Raw genomic sequence first — 19,430 nt, forward strand, 5'->3', positions numbered from 1 at the left:
ATATATATGCATGTAAGTGCATATGCTGAATACAACAAGCTTTGCTTCTTGCAAGAGTCTGTCCCCTTTCTGATCTCAGGCACTGTGCCCTTTCCTACATTCCCCCTCTCCTTCCTGTGTCCTTTAACAGCATTCGCTTCTTGGCATGTTCTTACAATCAAACTGATGTGGTTGGTTTTGTTGCAAGTAAAATGGCAAAGGCAACCTTCACTTGGATAGTCTCTTCATACATGCACAATCAAAAATTATTAGACATAAAGGTAAATAGGGGAGAAGGGAACAAGTTTTCATTTATTACCTGGGATTTGCAGAAAAATATGCTGTCTCTTGACGGCAATTAAGTATTGTTGCAGTTCAGAAAAACACTGCAAGCAATTTAACGCTCTTTACAGTCATTTGTAGATGGTCATTCCTAGACAACTCTCCTTTTAAACTTTACACTGCCCACACATGGACTTTCTGGCACTCGGGGTATTCATCAAAATCAAAGACTTCTGTCATTTCAGATTTAAACACAAACCATTGCATGAATGTTGAGGACTGAATGCATGTTCTTCATTAGAAATAATCATCAGGAAAAGATAACATTACTTATATTGAAATTCAATCTCCCTTGTGTTTATGTCAGCTAGTGACCCACCAGCTTACAAAACAGTTTTCAAACTAATTATTGAGAGGGTGATTTGGAGCTACTTGAGAAGGCTCCTTTCCCATCCTGACCTGCCAATGGAAGGAACACACACTGGTTTGTCGCTTTCTTTTCCACAAATCCACACTGCTGGTTATTCACTGTTTAAAGTGATTACAAATAGCTTGATTAAATTAGGGCAAAGGGGAGGATTAACCTGCATAATTTAAGTTGGAAATTCCCATCTCCTGTCTTGAAAGCTGGAAACCAACACCTTTTTCTTCCAGAATTTAACCTGCCCTTCAGGGATCTTAAAATAATTATTAAGAGCTCTCAAACTGCTTCAGCCATTTCTGTAAATATACTGCAAATTAGATAACAGCTAAATTATTTAAACTATACAAATCTTTCCTGGTCCTTTATGCAAGATCTTACTTGTTTGTCCACGGTTTAGTTGCATGAGCCACTGGAAAGCAGCTTTTATTGAAGATCAAGCAAACAAAAAAGACATCACCACTACAGATTCCTATTGCCACTTGTTGATAGTTTTCCCTCTGCTACTCAGTAGATCAGTGCTCTCTTCAGACCTTCTCTTTCTGGTGATGTCGTTTTAGAATAGCTCTTTATACAACATTCCTTTTATCTTCTTTTGCATCTTGCCCCACCATTTTTAAGTATTCCTACTGCACTTTTCCTCTTAGTCTGCTCATGTTTCCATACACTATAGGTTTTACTGTATTTCATATAAATGCACTAATCAAAAGAGGTTCTACTTTTGAATAAATAAAATCAAAGCTCACATTTTGCCACCATTGTTAAATTTTTCATGAATTAGTCACTAGTTGAAATCAAATAGCAAGGAATTTAAAAAAAAAAAGAAAAGAAAAAGCCATGTCACATGGTAAGACCATGCTGACTCTGGAACAGCAAAGAAAGAAACTAGGGGGTTTAAGGAGCCTGATGGACTGATACCAACATTTGAAACTCATCTCTCCCCACTATGCTGAAGTGGGGGAGATCCCAACCTGAAAGGACATCTTGTAGATCCAGAGTCAGGGTCAGTGATTCAAGTTCACCAAACCTAAAGTAAGTGACAACACAAGGGCAGTTCCTCTAAAAGACTTCTGTCTCACTAGGGGAGAACAAGTCTGTTTTCCATTTGTAGATGAACCGAAATAGCTGATAAGACTAATTCAAATTAATTAATCCAATACAACTTGCATAGTTCACAATCCTTAAATTATTTCAGAAGTCTTGAGGAAGTTATAATGGAAGAAAAAAACATGGTTCGTGTTCTATTCATGAGGAAAACAAAATGGTGTATTCATGCAACAAGCTTGACATGACAGTTCCGTAAGACAGAAACTACCCAAAAACTTAGAAACATATAAGAAATCCAAATAGCGTGTTTCCCCTCTGCCCACCAGAATGCCTGAAAAGATTCTGTTTATTCCCACTCACCCTGTACATTGAGAGATCAATTCGAAGTGAATTATGAAGCTGGTCCAGAAGCTTCACAAATCGTTCTTTCTGTTGAGCAGAAAACACCAATAAACATCACATATCATAACTGTCCAATCAACGTTCAGCATAAGCAGCAGGGTATCAGGGAATTAGTGTCAGATCTCAGGAGAGTGGGAGGAAGCAATATGGATGCATGGTATTGTGCAAACAGTATTTTCTTTTGATTCTTGGATTTACTCTCATACTGTAATTATTTCTGAAGTCTGTGTAACATTAGAATTGTTCATGTGTAACATCAGAAAAATGCTCCATTATCACTCTCAAGTAGAGGTAGAACAAAACCCCTTCTGATTTCTAGTCTGCAATTTGCACCAAACTTATGTTTAAGAGAAAATATTTATTCAGAGATTAATAAAGGAACAGGCAGGAAAGGGTCTAATTCAGAGCAATGATACAGCTCCAAGATCTTATCTGTTAGTTCAGTGACAAGTATTACAGGCTTCTCGTGACTATCTTCTCAAGGTCAGGTCTCTCCACTGGATTCTGATCTGGCATCGTGAACACCTCCTCATTCAATCTATAAATTCTCAGTCTGAAGAGAAGCACGAGCTTTTCCAAATACTTTTCCAGCACGCTCAACTCCACCACATGTTATATGAAAAACATTTTAACCATTAGGGGGACAGACATTTTTTGTTTTGTACTTTCACAAACCAGTTTCTGTTTTTAAAGCAACGTTCTGAAACGATCAGACCATATAATATATTTTATCAACAGTATCACCCGCAGAGTTTAAGACTATTTGCTTATTCTATACCATCTGTGCTCCAGTATAATTTGAATACAAAGAATAAACATCATAATAAGTTACATTGATTAATATCTAAAATGCATGGTGATGACAATTAAACCATGCTCTTTGTCTAGTCTAGAAGAGCTCCACAGATTCCAACTCCTCAGATATTTAATATTCTTTACCCAGAACTAGTTATTTATTGAGAGGCAGAAGGACCATAGGCAAATTACAGAAATCCAATTGTAACATCACCAAACACACAAACATACCCCAAAATTGGAGGCTGCAAAGCGATCTGAAGCAGACACATTCGTGGAGGCAGTGGTGTGCGCATAATAAGCATTGATATTGGCAAGTAAGGTGCTCATCACAGCTGGCACGCCTGGGCACATGTATTTAGAGGAGAGACATGCAAAATGCCTGCAAAAGGACAGTTCTGTAAATCATTCTGGTCTCTTTTGTGTAGCATGACTTGACTCTATCCCTTTAATAGCCCCCTTACTCTGGCTGGCACCAGGAACAGATGAAAGCTATGTTTCCTCTGTTCCTGTAAATCTGCAGCATCCCAGAGCGTCTTCAGAAAGATGCCATCTAGACAACAGATACGCTTGAAACAAGAGAAATCCCTTCACTACAGCCTTTTCCATAATATAGTTTCTCAACTATTTCTTGCCAACAGCTTGTGACTTAGGTGATACCCTGTGTTCCTAATCCATTCCCTAGACTCGAGCTTGACACAAGGAAATCTATATAATTTGCTGCCACTTGAGGCAGCCACAGGTTCTGAGGTAACATGAGGCAGCAGTAACTGGAAAGCATTCAAGCACAGCGAGATCACACACTAGTATTTCTGTGCTGCACTGATATGTGATTCCTTAAGGCTAACCCCTTAGCCTACAGGAAACGTGCACACTCATTTGCATTTTCCCATTTAACTGTTCTCATTAAAATGCAATGAACCTTCCTGCAGGAAATATCAAAATTACGCCAGAAGCGGCTGGGCTTGGGAAATGATTAAACAATCAAAGAAAATCTGTTCGACATAAGCGGGGGGGAAATCAGAGTTTAAGAGGTCTGATATTATGGGACATGGCAAGTAAAGTTCATCCCAACAGATAGGAGAGTTGGCATTTTTAAGCAGTTCTTTTTAAGCAGGAATCCTCACTGAGGTCGCAAAGTAAATCTCGGAACCACTTTCTAAATGTAGCCTTCTCCCTGTAGGATTCAAAGAATCACTGAATAGTTTGGGTTGGGAGGGACCTTTAAAGGTCACCTGGTCCAGGTGCCCAGCACTGAACAGGGACACCTTCCACTAGAGCAGGTTGCTCCAAGCCCCATCCACCCTGGCCTTGAACACTGCCAGGGATGAGGCAGCCACAGCTTCTCTGGGCAACTTGTGCAACTGTCTCACCACCCTCATAGTGAAGAATTTCTTCCTTATAGTTCACCTAAATCTACCCTCTTTTAGTTTAAAACCCTTGTTCTATCACTACAGGCTCTGCTAAAAAGTTGTCCCCATCTTTCTTATAAGCCCCATTTAAGTATTGAAAGACTACTCTAAGGTCTTCCCAGAGCCTTCTCTTCTCCAGGTTGAACAAGTCCAGCTCTCTCAGCCTTTCCTGATAGGAAAAGTGCTCCAGACCTCTGAGGGGTTCCATCCCTTGGACTCATCACAGACATTAACTTCTGTGCTAGTTAACGTTCAAATGATTATAACCAAAAAAGCTCCACTGAGAGAATTTCACAGGAATTCACAAATCAGTATTTCAGACAAACATGATACTGATGCCTGAATGTTAACTAGCTTGCTACACAATACCTACATACCAGTTGGTCATTTAGGCATTTGATAAATAAAGATAAGATATATAAAATGGCTTTGTTTAGCTTGAAGAAGAGAAGGTGTGAGGAGTGGGAATCTACTCAATGTCCTGACTACCCAGCAGAGAGGAGAGGGTTAGTGAGAATATTGAGCCAGGACAAAATCTTTTTAGAGGGAAGACTAAAAGATAGGCAGCAATACACAGCAGTTACAGCACAGGAAATTCAAAGTAGCGTTTTCCAATTTGGATTTCAACCATGGATTTCCTCCCTAGAGTAATACAGCCTGAGGACTGGAGCCCAAAGAGGTGGTGAATCTCCACCCTTGGAAATTTTCAACAAACTGAAAGAGGCCCTGAGCAGTCTGCTACAACTTCCAATTTAGCCCCACTATAAGCAAGGACTAAACCTCTGGACCTACCTTCCATTTCTTTTCCACTTTGGTTTAAATCAATAGGCAGAAAAGGTGCTTGCAAGTGACATAATTATAGATCATACTTCACTCAAGGACTCGGATCCCAAAATTTTCAGCTTCTAACATGAAAAAGTTCACGTTTGTCTGCTATATTTAATTTGAAATAAGAAATGAGCCAAGTATAGCACTACTAGCCTTTAAGAGGAAGAATGGCTAATCCCAAATCCAAGTAAAAATATAGTGAGAAGAATATGCTCTTTGAAGATCAAGAACTGCATTAGCCTAGCTCCAAAGAGGACAAATCAGTGGCTCCATTATACAAACTTCCTATAAATGCCTTCAACAGCACCTGGAAAATTAGTGACTTCAAAGGACTTTATCAATTGCCACAACAGACATGTTGGACAAAGATTTCACAAAACCTCATCCCTTCTCACATCATCAGAAATTGCCAGTGGGATCCCTGGGCAGTATGTTATTAACAGAGAGTGCTCAAATGGAGATTTGAGTCATAAACCATAAATGGCTCAGCTATCAATAATAAAATATGGTCATTTACACTACCAAAATTAGTGTAATTTCTTAGAATTAAAGATGTGCACACAAATTGTTCAGATAGATGCTTAATTCCAGCACTTAACTTCCACATTAATTTCTAGGCTTTGAGGAAACCAGTGATTCAGAAACAGGCAGTCTCTCCCCGCGCACAGTAAGCCTCATAAAAAGCAGCTGTCACTGACAAGCCTTCCTTTACCAACACACTTCTTCCTCTAAATATTAACAGTCACATCAGATAGTTACACTGATTACCCGCCCTAAAGACCACATGAAATACTTCTTACGTCATGGCCTGGTATATTGATTCAATGCCATAACGCATTGCGAATTCATCCACGATCTCTTGAGCTGTCTCATCAAAATACACCTTCCAGGCATCATCTCCTTTGGCATCAGGGATCTTCACCACCCCATTCCCTTGCACATCTGTGAGATGGTGAAAGAGGTTCTGAAACACAAAACAGGATTGAAATTACCTACGCTGAAGCCTTCAAGTTTCATGAAGAGTTTGGAACTGCTCGGAAGACGTCACCAACACAAATTTCTTTGCTCTCCCACCTCTTTCTTCCCCCCCTACCCAATATGTATTTCTTTTCTTCTTGAGTTCTCCCAGCTGACTTTTTTGCATGCGTACCTATGACTTTACCCAGCAGACATTGTGAACGATGCAGAGGAGGTGCATGTGACAACGCATGAACGATGCATGTGAATGATGCAGAGGAGGTGCATGTGACAATGCATGAATGATGCATGCGAACGATGCAGAGGAGGTGCTTCAACGCAGTGAAATCACAGACTAGTTTCCTGAAACCTACACACTTCTGTCCTCAGAATGAAATGCCTTAACATGGATGAGCTATTTAAACTAGCTGACGTAACAGTTCTATATTGGCTTTGTAACTATTATTACACAGCAAAACAGTCCAAACAAATGTTATTCTTTTTTTAAAAGGACATCCTTAAGATCACCCCTACCAACTAGACACTTCCATTATTATTCAACATAACCCTTCATTTTATCTAACACTGCAAAGGCTTTCAGCTATCACTGTTGTGCAGAGTATGCACGTCACTTAGAGATTCATCAGCCTTTCAGACAGCTGGCTCCCTGTAGTAAGGAATGCAAAAGTCCAACAATCTTATTAGGAGCTAGAGGACTCTGCTTTACACTACTATTTTTCCTGATTAAATTATTCTAGGTGTAAATCATCTTCATATTATGATACACAAAGGAAAGGAAGTGATACTTAAAATGAGACCTATTTGCAAAAAAAGGGCAGCAAGTGATCATGCATGTTCAGAAGGAAAAAAATGAAATGGCTTACCAAGCAGAAGCCATCACTGAATTGAGAAACAATAAATATGTATTGAAGGACACAACACAGCCTACTAAAAGAAGCCTACTGATGTTTTTCTAAGCTTCCTATCTGTCTGTTTCCTTGTAAGCCCAGAGGACACCAAAGGGCTCATCTAGCCCAACAACTGGATAAATATGTTGTTCTGTAGCTGAACTTTCCTCTCTGCAATACATCTGTCCTTCTTTTCTAATCTGAATTTGCTTAAACCTCACTGGACCTCATGATACTCTTGTATGGCAGGTGAAAGGGGATCTGACTACTCTTCCTTATTCGGGCACTTAGAGACTGACCCTGCTACCTGCCTTCTCTTTGACAGAGAGACTGGACACTCTGAGACAGGTTTTTCTGTCTTCTCACAAGTCATCTTTGGATCTCTCCCATCTTGTGCAGCACTGCCTGCCGGGCTCAGTCCCCCCAAGACAGATCAGTAGTCAGTAACCACAGCTTATCTTCTATTCCCCAACAGTTGTTCACAGCTACACACCAGTGCAGCAGCACAGAAGAATTTATAACACCAGTATCCACACCACTCAACAGCAAGAGCCAAAGCCCTCCCCAGATCAGAATTTACTCATAAAGAAAGTCACAGATAGGTACAGTACATGCTGAAAACATCACTCGAGAAAATTCAGAGGTTTCTCCATGTTAAACTTGTGGACCAACGCCAGATCTCTGCCAGACAGCAGCACAGCTGTGACGGTGGGACAGAGTGAGCCAGCCAGCCCCTGGTGCGGGGGAGACAGCCTAAAGCCTTCTCTGCCTCCCTGACAAATGCAGGTCTGATGATTCAGTGTGCTAGGCCTGCATAGCAGGGAAAAGAAAGCTCATCTAGTGCAAGGAGAAACATTTCAAGGAAGGAAAGGTCAGAACATCGCTTCTTCAAGAGACAGGAGGAACGTGGCGATGACTGAGCTGAATCCACTTCTTACCTCGTGAAGGCAAGTGTACTGAATATGATATGGAGCCACCTTCTCCTCGCCTTTGATCTCCACACTGATTTGCAGGCGAATAGCCCCAGACACCGCAGACTTATCTGTTCGCTTTTCTAAAAGAAAAAATCATCAGCGATTACATGCATTGTTCATACTCAGAGCAGAGCCATCCTGGGGTGACAACACTGGAAAAAAACTGCTGGAAGCTCAGGCTGAACTTATGATCAGAGTCACCATGGAGAAAACTTTCTGACTTTTTCTAACATTGGCTATTAAGTAGACATCAGCAAAACAACTGCTGTGTTACATCCTTAGTATGACACACCTAGCTAGAACTATGTACACTTCTAGATGTAAGAGAGCCTTTCTGACAGCAAATGTGCTATAGGATCTTGGATTCAGTCTGCTGAACTAGAACCACCAAGGACAGATCCCTTTTCTGAGAACAGGGCTGACTGATGTGGAATTTATTCCTGACTTCACCGTAGTCCTTACCTCCTGGGAACTGCTGGTTGTGCCTCTGAAGATTTTGAACCTCCTAGGATTATTACTATACCTGTCAATTCAGCACCATCTGATTACTTGCCAGTACTTTCTACGGTGTTCTATTTTGGTCACTGAGAAAGGTCTCAATAACTTCCCAGCCCAGTGCAGTCCACTTGCAGGTCTTACAGACTATTAAAATGCTGTGTTGGCACAAAAAAAGGCACAGGACAGGAAACATATCTGCAGCACAGGCGGAATCCAGCCCCGCTCTAAGCATTTTACCCACTGTACTTTCCTGACAGGGAAAAACCATTCCCCTTCTGACATGTTACACTCCTCATTTTAACTGAGCCCAAAGCCTTGCAGCTGCTCTGCAACACCATCATATACTCCTAGAAATCACGTGAGCTTTTTTTTCCTTTCTTGCAAACTGTCCATATGCACCCAAGTGCTCTCAAACATTCCCAAACTAACACATGACAAGTTTTCATCCCCAAAGCCCTGCTCACCAAGGTTGTACCACACATCCATTTCTCCACTAAGAGTACGGACTTCAATGATTGTCTGCCCCAGGAAGTCATCTGATTCACGCTTCAGTCTCTGCTTGACACGAGACTTGATGTCGTCATCTTCATCCCATACTCGCACCTTGATCCGGTCAGAAGAATTATGGCACTCACTGCAAACAAAACAAACATCATGTTGAAGACCACATAATGCAGCCAATGTTTTTATGCTACGTGCGTCACATTTCACTTGACCCACTTGTCCAACAGTAGAGGGATGCATAAACAAAATGAAAACCATGCCTACCAAAAGTGGAACGTCTGATAGAAACTAAACAACAACATTTAGGTGCACTCTAAATGCTGCCATGACAATAGACACTGTACTTCAGATTCAGGCTGAAGAAGCACCCTGCCCTGACTGCAACCACCAACTTCAGACTTGCTAAGCTTATGTGACTCTTTTGCTCATCCTCACTCTCGGCAGCAGCTCCCTGAACTTGGGAATTCTCTTCATTCACAATGCTGTGAAGCCCAGAAAAGCCTAGTGATAGCTAGGAGGGTAAACTCAGCATACACACCCCAAAAATGATGATGAACATCTCACTGGTTTACAGTAGCTCTCCCCATCAATGATCTTCTGTTCAGCTGTAGGCATTAAAGGCTACTTGTGTTTATGGATGTGCAATATCTAGGATAGTACAGCCAAGACCTATGACAAACACCTTTCATGCTGTTTTCTAATAACAGATAAAAAGCCCAGGTGGAGTTAGCTCTCTTACTTCAAGATAGTCATAAGCAATACTGTATCAATGTACAATACATTATGATCAGATGATATAAACACTGGCTGTGCCTGGGAGGAAATGGTGGGATACAGTAGTTACAAAGTTGGTATTTAATTACTAGAACTGATTCTGGTTACTATTCACAGCTCAGACTGATCTGTGCTCTGGGCAGATCAGTAAAGACATTTCCATTTTTAAAAAAGCAGTTTACTGCTTGCTGAATCAGCTCAATGCACAGGCAGAATTTGCAGCTTTCCCCCTCTTTTTGGGTGTTAGATACCTTCTGTAGATCCAAACAGGCTCCCACATGTCAGAAGTGGGTAGAAGAACCTTATTATAAGAATTCTGCTCATTTACAGAGCATGAATACAATAAAGCAATCTGAATGCTCATAGCCACTACAAATGTCTGCCCTCAAGGAAATAAAACCTATGAAAAGAGGCAACTTGTGCTGAAGGCCTGTTTTCCAGCCTTTTTAACACTAACATGCTGCATCTGTTGCTAAGCAACAGGGAGAAGGAAGAAATGGGTCAGAAGAGATTTGCTAAGTCTGGTCAGTAAGATGTGGCAGCGACTGGTATTTGCATGATCTCTACTTAGAAATTATTTGGGCTCCTACTGCCATTATTGTGATTTAGGACTGCTTAACAGACGTCCATGCAGCTACTATTGAATTTTCCAGTAGAGAAGAATAGCTGGGAATTAATCAAAGAAACTTAGAAGCAATTCCATGCAACTCCAATCATGGGCAGAAAGCACTGCTGCTCCCTGCCTTTGCTGTACAATCGAAGCTCTATTTAGAGATCAGAAGAAAGAAGGTTCAATGCTTCTCTCCTGTCTTTATTCTCCCCTTCCTCCTCCTCTGCTCCAAGGATATCCTCCTTTAACAAAACCATGCAGAAAGTGTTTACTAGCAGGGAACACTTGGACTGCTGCTTTTTGTAGTTCTCTAATTTATCTGAGCACAATGCCATATCTACCAGCAACACAGCATAAGAATGTAAAAGAAATCCTCTGTTCCTGACATGGTGCACTGAAGTACATCGTGTCAGTACCTCACTGTTCAGAAGTGCATGGGTGCCTAAGAATGCAGATGGGCACACACGCTGTTTAGAAAGCACCCAATTTCTTCAGACCTCACCTCTAGCACACATGTTCTTTGTTAGGACTGCTTTGATCTTGTTTCTTTGTCACCATGGACAGAAAACACCTCTTTCCTTTAGGAAAACATTCATTGTTTAGACCTAAACCTACCTTAGCCAGTCCCACGTGCATGATACCAGGCTCCTGGAGTGCTGGCTATCATCCTTCACTTGGCTACAGCAGCATAACTCACTGTTAAGGGCTACAGGAAACTTTCCAGTAGCATTTGCTAAGCAATCAAACCTTACATTCTACCACACCTTTCTTTGTTTTTTTTAAGACACTGCTCAATTCATATTCTTTATGCTGCTCCCATGCCAGACAGTGAGTCTTATCACAGGCTCACAGCAGCTGAAAGCCTTGGGCTGCTGGCTTACCCATAAAACATCACCATCTAAGTCTGTATAAAACACAGTTCTTTCAGTGAAGCAAGACAGTTGTGTCAACACCAGTTCACGTTTCAGAGAGCACCCCAAAACAGCACCATCAATACTAGAGGACTTGGGCTTGATGAGTGATTACAGGCTAAGTAATGGGAAATAGCTTCCAATTTGTAACAGAATCACAACTCTGACAGACTGTGGCTAACAAGCTCTGCTGCTAGAAACTTTTCATTAATACAGGAGCTGGAACATTTCTAAAGATGTCTGCCCCACTTCTTGCTACATTTCTGTGAAGCTTGATGTCACTGTGTGCGCACATACGTCTGTCCAGTCTCCCACAGCTGAGCTCCCACAGCTTCCCAAGAGGATGAACAGAGAAGAATCACTCTGTGACCCCATTGTAAGGAAGAAAATATCAAATGCTTTCAGGTCGATTTCAGAGTGCAAGAGACTGGAAACCAGGTTCCCTTTGTATAGGGCTCAGAAATTGTCTCTTTTATATCCATATTGTCCCGATGTCTGCATTGGTGCCATTTTTATAAGGAACTTACTTCTGCACTTCAAGCTACCAAATAAAGTAACAACTTCAAGAAATGGCACACCAAATCTTTAAGAAAACTTAAAATTAAATGAATTGTGGAGGGTTTTTTTTTCATTAAGTTTTTTTGCCTGAAGCCAGTGGTTGCAGGAGCAGTGGAAGCACCTGAGCCTGGTTCTGCTGACTTGCTCTCTATGCTACTCTCTACCTCCAACTCTTCTGTCACACTCCCCTATGGCCTCACCCAACCCCAAACCACCAGCTCCCCACACACGTCCCCTGCACTGTCAATACTCTGGCCTCTTCCCATGCCCAGTTATCAACTGGGCTGAGGGGAAGCACGCGAGCACACGAAGCTGTAGTTAATTCTGGTCTGCTCACACAGCAGCATACCCACACACATGCTAATTGGTATATTGGTGGCTAAACAGAACAAGCAATTGCTGAATTTACACTATAGTGCCTCCCACAATGAAGTTAGCAAGTTTGCCCTTCTAATCTAGCTCCAACTTCCACCAAAAGGACTGTAGAAAGAAATTCTTACTTCTGAGACCTCTCCCCATCTGTAAATAAAAAGAGATTTGTGCTGAATCTGCTAATAATTTGCTGCTTGTGCTAACATTTGCAGCATTGTTACTTAACCTCCACCGGAACACTGAAGCCAAAGACATAACCCCTGTTAAGTTGTGGCAAAGTTTGTATCTCTTACAGCAGAACCTTTGTACAGGTATACTACAAACCCATGTGTCCAGCAGTTCACAAAATGATCTTTGCTGGCAGTAAAGATCACAAGTTTAAAGCATGGAGAGTGCCAAATTGAAAACCTGTAATTTTCTGTCACCGTTAGTTCACATTTGTGAACCTACGACTCCTGAAGACAGTCTGGTAATTGCAATTAAATAAATTGCAATTAAAGTCCATTTGTATGACATCCACATGGACATTTCTTCCCAATCAATTTCTCATCTCAACAAAGGTGTTATCAAAACACTGACCCTGCAGGACTCCCCCAGCCCTCAGCTTCATTCCACTAATGCTGCACTGAGACCTAGACTGTGCATCTCTAAAACACACTGTGCAGACTAGAGAGGTGGAATGCCAACATAGAGTCATAGAATGGTTGGGTTAGGAGGGGCCTTAAAGCTCATCCAGTTCCAACCCTCTGCGATGGGCAGGGACACCTTCCACTAGAGCAGGTTGCTCCAAGCCCCTGTGTCCAACCTGGCCTTGAACACTGCCAGGGATGGGCCAGCCACAGCTTCTCTGGGCAACCTACACCAGTGTCCCACCACCCTCACAGAGAAGAACTTCTTCCTAATACCTAATCCCTATCACTCTATGTGGCCATTTTATATAAAGATGTTTCCTTAAAATATGTTGTTTTCTTCTTTTTTCTGCCTGAAGAGCAGCAGAGCCCGGAGGCCTTGTATGCAGCCAGAAGTCCACTGTGTTTGGCAGCTCCAAAGTGGAAGACAGCCCCTGGCTTGTACAGCGGACAGGCGAATAAAAACAAAAAGCAATAAGTACATGTAACAAGAAGAAACAATGGAAGTTAGGGACCAGAGGAAGCAACAATATTTTGCAGATTTAAAAGTAGATCAGTCAAGCCGAAAATTAAGTAGTTTTGCTGAGTTTTGATACGACAACAAGTATTTATGGTTCAAAGAGTCTAGTGAATATCTATATGGCCATATTCTGTGAGCAGTTTCCCTTCTGCACCACGGCAGATGCACCTCTCAAGAAGGGCCTGTAAAGTTCACAGTCCAGCGCAGGGGACATTTCATGCAATGGTAGAGAAAGAAAGTGCAGGGCTGCTTGAAGAAATAATGGGTGAGAGTGCAGAAGGTGGGAAAATGCACAGAAGAGAACAGATTAGCAGCATGATCATTTTAGGAGGAAATCTTTGCTTCTGAGGAGCAAAGCTTCAAAAAAAAAAAAAAAAAGAAAAAAAAAGTTATTTTCTGAAAAATAAGAAAAAGATTTAATTGTAGGAACCACTATGAGAAAGCTTAGGAAAGAGTTACAGACACAGAGCAAGCAGAAAAAAAATTGCCTATGGGAAATGGCCTGGCTGAAAAAGCAGGAAGATTTGGATGTGGTTCATATGAAGGGTCTAACTGGCAGCTCTGTTGTGGCCAACCTCAATGGGAGTGGAAGGCAGGAAACTTCCCAGGACAGGTTAATTTTTAAACAATACCAAGATTCTTCTATTACAGAGAAAAAAGGACAGTGGAGAAAACACCAAAGGCAAAATCAGAGTGGTAAGAGAACAAAGGTAAAATCCTTAGTAGCTTAGACATATGCCCTGAGATCCAGGTGTTGCTGTCTAAGAACAAAGAATTGAGTTTTCTGTTCTAACGAGCATGAAGCTCTTTCTTAGGGGAACAAGTACAATCATTTTGCTGTAACCCAATGCTACAACACCAGCTGACAAATTAATGGTGCGGCTCTCCTAACTACAAAGAGCAGATAAAGTGATTCTGAGCGTTTCATCCTTAGCTACATTAACCCAGCTTCCCAACAGATGCTTGCCACAAGGCATCAACTCTGAATGCAAATTTAAGTTTCACACTGGTAGCTGAGCAGGGAAACAATTGGGATTTTAGCAGTGTCAGTTTCAGAAACCTTAGTACCTGGAGAAGAAAGCAAGCAAGACAAACTGAATGGCTCCTGCCATGCAGTGAAGGGAAGCAGAGGCGACAGTTACCGTGGCATTTATAAACACAGTGGTCCCAGAAGGGGAAGTATAAAATACAGCTCTGGAACATACATATATAACCACAGAGATAACTGAAAGATGCCAAGCTTGACAACAGCTGAAAGGAAAACCGAGGAACTGAACAGAAGCTTCTGAGTGACAACCCAGTGGTTAGCTGTGCAATAGCACCATTCCCAAAGGATTAACAGGGATGTATATCATGTGGGGCTCTGCATGTCCTAGTAAAATTGATTATCTGTTAGCAGGAGGCACCGCATTTATTTTAACTCAGTTACTCTTCTGTAGTCAGAGAGAATAAACATGTCTCTTGCAAACTGTTCAGTGTTGATGTAATCTGTTCCAGGCAGTGATTTCACACCCACCATTCAAAGCTTCAGACACAGCTGTACTCAGACCATACAACTTCAAAGAGATATTACTGTAAAATGAACGAGTCATCCTGCACCTAGGCCAAGAAAAACAGCAATGTCCTGTTTGGATCCAGTAACTTCTACTGTTCAGTCATTAAAGACCGCGGCACTTCCTGAATACAAGGTACAGACTAGCAGCCTCCAAACAAGCCCTTTAAAGGAGCTCTTTCTTTAAAATGGAATCTCTGTCCTGAGGTCAAGTTTATTCTCCCTAAACACTGTCTGCTATTGTAACCGAATGGATGCTCAGCTTCAGCCTTCACAAAAGATTCTAAGAAGCCTGTAATTTCTACTGACAGTCTAAAACATGTCTAAATGGGGAATGTCCTGTTCTAATCACACTGAACAGTGCAAAAAATACCTTCCCTCTAGTATTACAGGGTTGTTTCCTAAGGAAATGGAGTTCTGCACACTTGTTATGAAAGCTTTGATGTTCCGACAAGTTTTGTGAGATGAGAATCCCATACCAGCTGCCATCCCTGGAAAGCCTGCAGCCACCTGATTCTTATGTACCAAACGATGCAGACAACTCAGAACAACTGCAGGCAGGACACATGCTGCCTTCTGTCCCACCAGAGTTAAAGGCAAGGGAAGAGAGTTGAAGGGCACTTGTACATGGCAAGTGAAGGAGGCTACCTGTAAGCCTGCTCATCATAACAATAGCAAAGGGATCGGGGCTTACTGCAGAAAGGGAATGACATGTAAAGCCAAGAGAAGCAGGGCTTCATTACTACATGCTGATAGAACATCTCTTCCATCAATGCCTGGAGTCCCTCATCAAGCCTCATCCTACCAAGCATCACACATGCAGTCTCTGCATCAAGCCTGAAAAACTTTGAACTGAAAGATCTGAACTGAGCAGAAAGACCAACCCTTTATATTTTCATAAGCCTTCGAACTCCAATGAAAGATACAAAAGACTCTCTATAACAAATTATTTCCTACAGCTAAAGATGTAAATACACAAAGAGATCATTTTCAGAAAGAAACAGGACCTGCAAACCACTTGCCCAAACAACGTGAATATGCTCCAAGAACCGGTCATTAATCTAAGTAGATGCCTACCGTTACAGAGGCCAGTAATGATTTAACTAGCACTTATAACGGAAACCCAAAGTGTTTTCAACCTTGCCTTTTCTAAAATACGGTTCTAAATGTGGACTTCCGAATTGGGTCAAGCCTACCAAAACATTTTTTTCTGAAAATATGTAGAAAAAGAACAAAGTCATATTTAAGGAGAAGTATTTAAGTTAATACACTTTTCCATCCATCATTGTAAATAAGCACAGAGAAACTATTTGAAATAGGCTACTACAGCCTCGGAAACTTTAAACCTTATTTAAGCTGCTTTTAATAAACTTTACTGAGTCTGTAGAAAGAATTATATCACTCAGCCTTGCACGGTCTGCCTCAATTCATGCCATGGATTACAGTAATAATGCTATAATTATAATGACTGATGCACACAGATTTCTGGCTCTATATCCAACCTTTGAAAAGACACTGAAATCGTGATTGTATAAAAGACACTGGGCACCTAATGAGCAGCAGCTACAAACAAGTTTCTCCACCAAGCCAAACAGAAAAGGAACAGCAATTGCTAACAACACACACATTAGTTAGTGACCTGACTTCTCTCTACCCACATATCTTGCACCCATTGAAATATTTAAGCATTTTGAACACCAGGTTTTTCACATGTCTACCGCAAGGTAGGCTTTCAATAACTACCAGCACACATTTTTCTCACTATAACAAATTAACTTCATTCTAAGAATCAAACACACACACCCCCCTTTAAATTTGACAATCTCTTGATTGTCCTGACAATCTCTTCTAAAAAAAGCTTAGCATGTAATGGGTATTTTGGGGCCTGCATATGTGATTTCCATATAATTATGGGGTAGAAAATTTCAGAAATTTTACGAGTTGTAGGCTGAAAAAAGAGCCATAAATGTATAAAAGGAAGATGGGCGTGTAAAAGACCACTGCTGCATACACATCTAAATGATTTTCCTCATCCAGCATAAGGTGAGCTTTGACATCAAGTAACGAAACAACAGATTGACTCCAGTACTGAATGGAATCAATCCTGCCATCAACCTGGACACCGTGCTCATTTCCTTCATCACCTCCTGCTATTCCAAGGCAATCAAAACAACCACCTAGACACAGGCAAGAAAGTAAGTAGCATCAACTCGCATCAACTCCTAATGCCCAACAGCATATTATCTGCTGAATCACAGACATGGCGATAAGATCTAAACAGTGGCACCGTTAAAACTGTGACATTTATCACGTTGTGCTATCTATCTTTAAACACAGTATTTGTTGAAGCTCCTAAAATTAGAAGGGAACACACTGCAAATACCATGGTAACTACTTGGCATGGCAAATCAAGGTCCTTAAGGCTCCCACTTAGACTTACTGCTATTGTGACTGGAGTTATCCAAATGGCACCTAAGCATACTTACTACTTACCAAGCAGTAATGTTACCTTGGATTAAACTAAGAATAAAGTCAAGAGTTTACTTACTCAAAATAGCACCAAGATTCTTCTGACGTTAATTAGTAGTTCAAAACGGCTTTAAAAATAATCTTGTTTTTACTGTACATTGTAAAGACAAAGCTGGGCTGATGTAAGCCCCATTTTAAAACACAAACAAATTTCAGTTTGCACAGACAGCTCCCCCTCAAGCAGTTTAGGAATTAAAAAAAGGAAAAAGAGAGAAGATACAAGGGAAGAGCTTACATGTTAAAGGAAATAAAGATGTTTGAGGTTAAATGAGATCATCCAGAATCTTTAGAAAATGCTTGCTGGATTTCATGTCTCGATTTTGCTTTGTAACATGTTCAATGATAAACTGAGGTTATTGTTTACTTATTCAATAAAAGTAGGATGGAATAGTACATTCTTCAGTGTTCCGAGAGTAGTTGATACATAAAGAATTGTGCCTCCGGCCTTTGCTTTCAATTCAGACATGGATGCATTGCTCATCTTGAAAGCAGATAATCCCTTGAATTACTGCTACATTGATTTTCCAGAGCTGAAAGGGGAGACTGGTAGTGTCACAGCCAAGTATCAGACAACTAACTATCTTTAACCTCAAACACCAATAGCAAATCACAGAAGTAAGTCACGGGAAGTTTACTTAGTCTTTTATACAAACTTTACTCCTTTATATTACAAAGAATTTTGAAAGTATGTCTATTTACCACACACAAAAGTCCCCAAGTTAAAGATTTTCCTTTCTCTTTAGCTTTCTCTAGAAACATCAATATAAAACTGTTCACAGAGCAAACCATTTATAAATACAGAAGACAGATGAGATAGACAGGTATGCACTACGTACGTTGTTAAAGACATCGACCCTCCAGTCGCACACACACAATGAAATAAAAACCATCATACATTACAGATGATGCGGGAACACACACTGACAGAGAAGACATAGATGGTACAAAGAGGCAAAATGGGGCTGAGAGTCATTGTAAGAGCACTTACAAGTAAAACTTCTCTTCCCATACAGGGTTCAGATTCCCAAAAATCGTTTTTGTCCTCTTCTTTGTTTTACCCACTTGAACGGTTACATATGGATCACTGGACCCAGTCTTGTCTTTGGCCTGCAGACCCTGAGCACACAGCACTGGAAGAAAAAGACAGGTGTTACCACCACCATGCAACAAGACAATGTGTCCACACATGAAGCAGCGCCAGACGAACAGGAATATAATTCATGAGAGCTTTTGTGATGATCCGCAGCTCATGGTACACTACAGTGTCTGCGCTAGGAGCATCTTCACCTGTTACCATACACGGAGCAGAAACAGACACAGGTCAGACAAGCCCTTTCTCTCTGTTTTCTCTAGCTTCGCACCAACTCTCTCCTGTCTGTGCCTCCCAAGCGAGGCCAAGAGAACCCATGCGTCCATCACTCACCTGTGATTGTGATCTTTGCTGACCATTTTGAGGTGCCATCAAGCACGCTCTGCTTCACTGTCTTCATCTGCTGAGCATGTGTCAATTTGCTCTCACAGAATACATCTCTAATCAAGTCAAAGATCTCTGGCTTGTTCCGCTCCCGGATTTTCATGCGATCCTTCATTGCCATGATGAAATTCTGGGTTCGGTCTTCAGCTCCATGCTTCGAGCTCTTCTCTGCTGCTCCTGTGTACCAGAAAGTACACAACACTCATCAGAAAGACAAATACCAAGTCATGTTTCACTGAATCTGGATGGAAGATCAAGGCCATGAGTTACCCTCCTCATGATGGCTATTGCTGTTGACTTTTGCAGTTAGAACCCCCCCATTTCAACATGGGGGGGGTTCTATTCTCCAGAAGAGAATCTGGACCACTCAGTGCTGGGAGGGTATAATGGAAGGGAAATGCCCAGATTCTTCTATAAACTGGGACCAGGTTCTCTCCTGACAACAGGCCTTAGTGTAATACCCTTGCACTAAGGGTGTTAATGAGGAAGACCCA

At 41.3% G+C, this 19,430-nt stretch overlaps 1 protein-coding gene across 11 annotated transcripts in view; it reads right to left on the reverse strand.

Moving 5' to 3' along the window:
- The window catches only part of UNC13B (unc-13 homolog B), a 212,451-nt gene that overhangs the window by 53,739 nt on the left and 139,282 nt on the right, over positions 1-19,430 (reverse strand). For all 11 annotated transcript variants that reach the window (XM_030512441.2, XM_030512438.2, XM_030512440.2 and 8 more), the window contains 7 exons: positions 18,886-19,113; positions 18,451-18,592; positions 8,968-9,137; positions 7,970-8,085; positions 5,967-6,130; positions 3,158-3,308; positions 2,090-2,158 (listed from right to left, as the gene is read on the reverse strand). In XM_030512441.2, coding sequence (XP_030368301.1) covers positions 2,090-2,158; positions 3,158-3,308; positions 5,967-6,130; positions 7,970-8,085; positions 8,968-9,137; positions 18,451-18,592; positions 18,886-19,113 — 1,040 coding nt within the window. The remainder of the gene's footprint in view (positions 1-2,089; positions 2,159-3,157; positions 3,309-5,966; positions 6,131-7,969; positions 8,086-8,967; positions 9,138-18,450; positions 18,593-18,885; positions 19,114-19,430) is intronic.

This window comes from Strigops habroptila, chromosome Z, assembly GCF_004027225.2.
Source record: "Strigops habroptila isolate Jane chromosome Z, bStrHab1.2.pri, whole genome shotgun sequence".
NCBI classification, from domain to species: domain Eukaryota; kingdom Metazoa; phylum Chordata; class Aves; order Psittaciformes; family Psittacidae; genus Strigops; species Strigops habroptila.